The sequence below is a fragment of the Artibeus jamaicensis genome, unplaced genomic scaffold, assembly GCF_021234435.1.
Source record: "Artibeus jamaicensis isolate MK-2021 breed Jamaican fruit bat unplaced genomic scaffold, CSHL_Jam_final contig_1998, whole genome shotgun sequence".
NCBI lineage: Eukaryota > Metazoa > Chordata > Mammalia > Chiroptera > Phyllostomidae > Artibeus > Artibeus jamaicensis.
In genome coordinates this window covers 554,399-559,742 of record NW_026521407.1, presented here as the reverse complement: position 1 = coordinate 559,742, position 5,344 = coordinate 554,399, and the positions used below count along the sequence as shown (strand labels likewise).

At 68.1% G+C, this 5,344-nt stretch overlaps 2 protein-coding genes across 2 annotated transcripts; both read left to right on the top strand.

Moving 5' to 3' along the window:
• Nucleotides 1-101: 101 nt before the first annotated feature.
• On the top strand, nucleotides 102-1,265 carry TCAP (titin-cap). The gene is made up of 2 exons (XM_037140587.2): nucleotides 102-252; nucleotides 454-1,265. Exons 1-2 carry the CDS (start codon nucleotides 143-145, stop codon nucleotides 845-847), a joined length of 504 nt encoding a protein of 167 aa, XP_036996482.1. The 5' UTR covers nucleotides 102-142; the 3' UTR covers nucleotides 848-1,265.
• A 2,117-nt stretch (nucleotides 1,266-3,382) lies between these two features.
• On the top strand, nucleotides 3,383-5,015 carry PNMT (phenylethanolamine N-methyltransferase). Its single transcript, XM_037140547.2, has 3 exons — nucleotides 3,383-3,671; nucleotides 4,188-4,395; nucleotides 4,521-5,015. The coding sequence occupies exons 1-3, from the start codon at nucleotides 3,470-3,472 to the stop codon at nucleotides 4,960-4,962; spliced, it is 852 nt and encodes a 283-aa protein (XP_036996442.2). The 5' UTR covers nucleotides 3,383-3,469; the 3' UTR covers nucleotides 4,963-5,015.
• The last annotated feature ends 329 nt before the right edge of the window (nucleotides 5,016-5,344 follow it).

Below are 5,344 nucleotides of genomic sequence, written 5' to 3'. Positions count from 1 at the left end.
TGGGCCCAAAGGCCCCCATCAGAGCCTTGGCCCTGCTTATAGCATCTGACGCCAGAGGGGCTGAAAATAGCCCCTGGGGGAGGGGGTGGGGGCTATTTAAAGGGCTCCAGGAGGAGCAAGCGCCGAGGGAGCGAGGCTGACCATGGCCACTTCAGAGCTGAGCTGCCAGGTGTCTGAGGAGAACCGTGAGCGCCGAGAGGCCTTCTGGGCCGAGTGGAAGGATCTGACGCTGTCCACGAGGCCCGAGGAGGGGTGAGTGTGGCCAGCCGGGGGGCGCTGCTCCCCTCCTTTACAGCACCCTCCCTGAGCCTGGGGAGGCCAGAGCACAAGGTTTCTGGGAGTGGGGGGGTGAGGCGGGGTCACCCCTCCTGCACCCGGGGGGTCCCCTGCCTAGCCAGTGACCTGAGGGCAGCGGCTCTCAGGAGCTCAGTGTCCCCTCCCCTGTCCCCCCAGTTGCTCCCTGCATGAGGAGGATGCCTGGCGGCATGAGACCTACCACCAGCAGGGGCAGTGCCAGGCGCTGGTGCAGCGCTCCCCCTGGCTGCTGATGCGCATGGGCATCCTGGGCCGAGGGCTGCAGGAGTACCTGCTGCCTTACCAGAGGGTGCTGCCGCTGCCCATCTTCACCCCCACGAAGGTGGGCGCCGCCAAGGAAGAGCGCGAGGATACCCCCGTCCAGCTGCGGGAGCTGCTGGCGCTGGAGACAGCCCTGGGCGGCCAGTGTGTGGAACGCCAGGACGTGGCGGAGATCACCAAGCAGCTGCCCCCTGTGGTGTCAGTCAGCAAGCCTGGCACCCTTCGTCGTACTCTGTCCCGCTCCATGTCGCAGGAAGCACAGAGAGGCTGAGAGGGACGGACTCGGGCTCCACTGTGCCCACGCCGGGCCGGGCCCTTCCTGGCTAGGACCATGCAGGGGAGCTGCTGGCCCTGGATGCTTTGTAGTTTGCCCAGAGTTGGGGGCTAGGCACAGAGGGAGCCGGAGGCCAGGATGCCTGGGTCCCCCGAGTTCCTAAAGGAAGAGGAGCGGAGACAGTGGGCACTAAGTGTGGAGAGCTAGGGGCCAGCACTGCTGAACACCCCCAGCCTGTGGAGAAGGGTCAGAGGGTGCTGGTGAGAGAGAGGTGCCTGAGAGGGGTGACGCAGCTTGGAGGAGGCCAAGAGAAGGTGTCAGGAGGTCTGGATGCTTTGGGAAGAGGGAGGGGAACATGCAGAGGCAGGTGGGGCCCCCAGCACCCTGTTAGCGCTGCAATAAATGCTCAATGGCCTTCCGGTTTCCTGTCTCCTTGTGGTTGGGGGGGGGCCTGTGCACTGGGGTCACCCCCTCCCTGTGCCTGCTTCTGGGAACAGGCCCTGCTTCTGGGTTAAATATGGCAGAGCAAGTGGGCGCACTCCACGTTTGGGGGGAACAGAGCTGCAAACAGGGCGGTCTGTCCAGTTCCCCTTGGGCAGCCTGACTCAGCGTGCAGGCCTGCCCTCCGGGCCCAGGCCCCTGGCGCTGGGCAGTGCCCAGGAGGCCAGCTGGCGCCCAGGGTTTGTTTAGATGGTCCCTGGGAGAACATGGAGGGAGCTGGCGCTAAGACTGTCCTTGGCGGTGCCTCTGTGTGCGATGGGGTGGGTGACCCCAGGGCCGACCTGCCTCTCAGGTCCAAATCCAGACAAAAGCCTTCCTTGGCTGCTGCAGGTGCCCCACCCTTCCCTCCCCCGGAGCAGAGGGTGGGTCCCCAGGGTGGGGCGGGGGCCAGGTTCCTGTCCGTGACCCCTGCAGCTGTCATGGTGACTCAGGTCCCAACCTGGCTGCCTAGCCCGACAGGGAGACACTTAGGACAAGGTGGGTGGGTGGCGGGCAGAGGTGCCGGGGCCCATCTCGGCGGGGGACCCGTAGCACGAGAGCCCCAAACCAGGGAGCCGCATGAATGTTCACGAGGTTCCGACAAAAACCTCCCAGAGGACCAGCAGACGGGGCCCTGCCCTTTATCGCTCGCGTTCCGGGCGGGGTGGGGGGGACCCACGGCCAAGTCAGTGCGGGGGAGCGTGCGCCCGCCCCAGTCCCAGGCCTCGCCGTCCGGAGGGTCCCAGACAAAGGCAGCAGCGGTCCAGGGCGCACGAACCCGCGCCGGCCCGAGGCTCCGTGACATCAGTGCGCACCGCGTAGAAGGAAAAGGTCGCGAAGCAGTCACGGGGCCCGCAGCAGCTCCCGAAGGGAGATAAGGAGGGAGCTCCCGTCAGCCGATTCCCAAAACAACTCGCATTCCTTCTGGCCGCGCGGCCAGCCCCCGTCACGGGGGTGGGGGCGGGAGAGCCGCGCCGACCCGCAGTAGCCTGCCCGGGGCGCAGGGGCACTGGGCTGACCCGAGGGGTCCCACTCGGGAGGACCAAAGAACCCGCCCTGCAACACCCCCTCCCGCTGGGAGGAGGGGCGGGGACGTGGCATCTCCACAGCCCGGGATCTGGAAGCCAAGCCGGACCCGCAGGCCCGGCCCGCGCCCCGCCCCCAGGGGGCTGAAGTGGGGTCAGAAACCCAAGGCCGCTCGGCCCCCAAGTCCCTGGGCGCCCGAAAACTGAGGCCGCAACCCCTCGGGCCCTGGCAGCCGGGAGGATGGCCCTGCGTTCTCCGGTCCTCACCTGGGACCCGTGTCCCCGACGTGGCCGGGAAGTCCCCAGCCTTCCGCCCCCGCGGGCCCCAGATAAGCGCCTGGAAGCCCTCAGGGCGGGCAGGGAAGGTCCCGCTGTCCACCCACTAAGTGCATTAGCCCCGCGCACGTTCCCTATCGTCGCAGCCATCGGACGGGTGTGGCGAGATCCGCTCTGGAGCCTCAGGGCGAAAGTGGCCAGAACGCGCTGTCCTCTCCGCAGCGGGGCGGGCGGGGGGCGCTGGGAGACGCAAGCGGGGCAGGAGAGCACGAGAAAAGAAGCTCGGGGAGGGCGGAGAAGGGGCGTCGGGGGGACCCCACTGAGGGAAGGGGTGGATGCTGGACAGCGTGTCCCGGAGAAGAGGAGCCGGGCGTGGGCGCCGGGCCGTGGGCACCGGGAACGGACGGTGCTGGTTCGAACCCGGGCACAGAGAAGGGACGGCAGGCGGGCGACAGGGGCGCACGGCCGCGGGAGCTGGAGCAGAACCGTGCGGGGGCCGCGGGCTGGCGGGGTCGGGGATCTAAGGGCTGTGCGGGCCGGAGGCTCAGGTGCAGGACCTGGAACGGGCGGCGAGAGGCACAGGCTGGAGGGGGCAGCAGGAGCAAAGGCGAGCGGGGGTGGGGGCGGATGTTCCAGCGGCGGCCGCCGCCCACACCCCGTGCGTCGCGGCGGGGACGGTGAAGCAGATGGATGGGGCGGGGGCCACGCGGCGCGCGTGGCCCGGGGCGGCTCTGCGCCGAGGCGCCGCCCCCGCAGCGGAGGAGCCGGGGGCGGGGGTCCAGCCGCAGATAAACGGGCGGGGAGGCCGGCGGGGCACAGGCTGGGTAGCGGCGGCGTCATGAGCACCTGGGGCCCGAGTCCCGCGGCGGCGGCGGCCCAGGACGCGCACCCGGACCTGGCGGCGATCGCCTCGGCCTACCAGCGGTTCGAGCCCCGCGCCTACCTGCTCAACAACTACGCGCCCCCGCGGGGGGACCTGAGCGACCCTGACGGCGTCGGGCCTTGGAAGCTGCGCTGCCTGGCGCAGACCTTCGCCACCGGTGAGTGCGGGGAAACTGAGGCACAGGCGACAAGAAGTCATCGGGGAGCCGAAGGGGCGCATGAGGAAGCCAGACGGGGACCGAGGAGCAGGTGGTTAAGAGGTAGAACTGGAGGCCGGAGAGGCGCCATGTCCCTCCGACGAGGGGAGAAGGAGAGAGACCCGCGGACGGGGCTGGGAGGGGCGGGCGCTCGGAACCGGGGGCCCGGAGCGCAGGGCTGGAATCCAGAGAGACGCGGAGGAGGAACCGCTGGCGGGGATCGGAGATGCGGGGCTGGGCGAGGCAGCTGGGGCTCCCCGACGTGGCCCTCACGGGCGGGCGGTTTTACGGGAAGTGGGACCTGGGTCTCAAAGGGTTACATTCCTTTCCCGAGGTGTTTGCAGATGTTGAAACCGGGACTCCAGACCCAGTGCTTTTCCAGACGGAGACGCGGGGGGTGGGGTGGGGGGGGGTGATGGAGGCCAGGGGCCGCCGGGACAGGCCTGGCACTGGGGCCCTCCTCTCTGCCCGGCCCAGGAGAGGTGTCTGGACGCAGCCTCATCGACATCGGCTCAGGCCCCACCGTATACCAGCTGCTCAGCGCCTGCGCCCACTTCGAGGACATCACCATGACCGACTTCCTGGAGGTGAACCGCCAGGAGCTGGGGCTCTGGCTGCGGGGAGAGCCTGGGAGTTTCGACTGGAGCGTGTACAGCCGGCACGTCTGCCTCATTGAGGGCAAGGGGTACGGCTAGGGGGTGAGGGCCTGGCGGGGGTCTTCCCGTGCTGTGGCTGATGGGGGAGGCAGCAGGGGACTGAGCCTGGGGCAGTCTGAGCCCTGGCCCCGACGCCCCTTCTGTCGCTGCACAGTGAGTCCTGGCAGGAGAAGGAGAACCAGCTGCGAGCCAAGGTGAAGCGGGTCCTGCCCATCGACGTCCACCAGCCCCAGCCCCTGGGCGTTGGGGGCCTGGCGCCCCTGCCCGCCGATGCCCTGGTCTCTACCTTCTGCCTGGAGGCAGTGAGCCCTGACTTTGCCAGCTTCCAGCGGGCTCTGGACCACATCACCACACTGCTGAGGCCTGGGGGGCACCTCCTCCTCATCGGGGCCCTGGAGGAGTCGTGGTACCTGGCCGGAGAGGCCAGGCTGCTGGTGGTGCCCGTGCATGAGGAGGAGGTGAGGAAGGCCCTGGTGTGCAGCGGCTATGAGGTGCGGGACCTGCGCACCTACACCATGCCCGCCCGACTCCGAACGGGCGTGGATGACGTCAGAGGCATCTTCTTTGCCTGGGCTCAGAAGAAGGTCGGGGTGTGAGGCCCTCGGCCGCCCAGATTCTCTGTGACCCGAGGTGGTGTCTAATAAAGAAATGTCGCAGCTGCTGCGTGTCTGTGCTGTCTAGGGCTCTACTGGGAAGCAACAAGGGCCCAGAGCTCTCCCTGGTGTTGCAGGGGTGCGGGAGGCACCAACCCTAGCGCCCCCTTTTTTTCCAGAAGCTTCCTTGAAGATAGGTTTCTGTATGAGTCCTTTTCTCCAAACTAAGGACGCCCAAATCAGAGAGACGTCAGTTAGCACCTGCTGTGGGCCAGGCACCTACTAGGTCCACCTGTCCGAATACTCAGCAGCAGGTCCTGTTTTCCTGTTTGCAGGTGAAGCTCAGAAAGGTTCAGAGTGGTGGGGGCCGGGGCTGGTGAGGAAC

Bases quoted from the DNA above. Each gene is read 5' to 3' on its own strand.
- TCAP (XM_037140587.2), top strand. From the start codon at position 143: ATGGCCACTTCAGAGCTGAGCTGCCAGGTGTCTGAGGAGAACCGTGAG. The intron at 253-453 runs GTGAGTGTGGCC...CTGTCCCCCCAG, and splicing joins TCCACGAGGCCCGAGGAGGG to TTGCTCCCTGCATGAGGAGG.
- PNMT (XM_037140547.2), top strand. From the start codon at position 3,470: ATGAGCACCTGGGGCCCGAGTCCCGCGGCGGCGGCGGCCCAGGACGCG. The intron at 3,672-4,187 runs GTGAGTGCGGGG...TGCCCGGCCCAG, and splicing joins GGCGCAGACCTTCGCCACCG to GAGAGGTGTCTGGACGCAGC. The intron at 4,396-4,520 runs GTACGGCTAGGG...GTCGCTGCACAG, and splicing joins TGCCTCATTGAGGGCAAGGG to TGAGTCCTGGCAGGAGAAGG.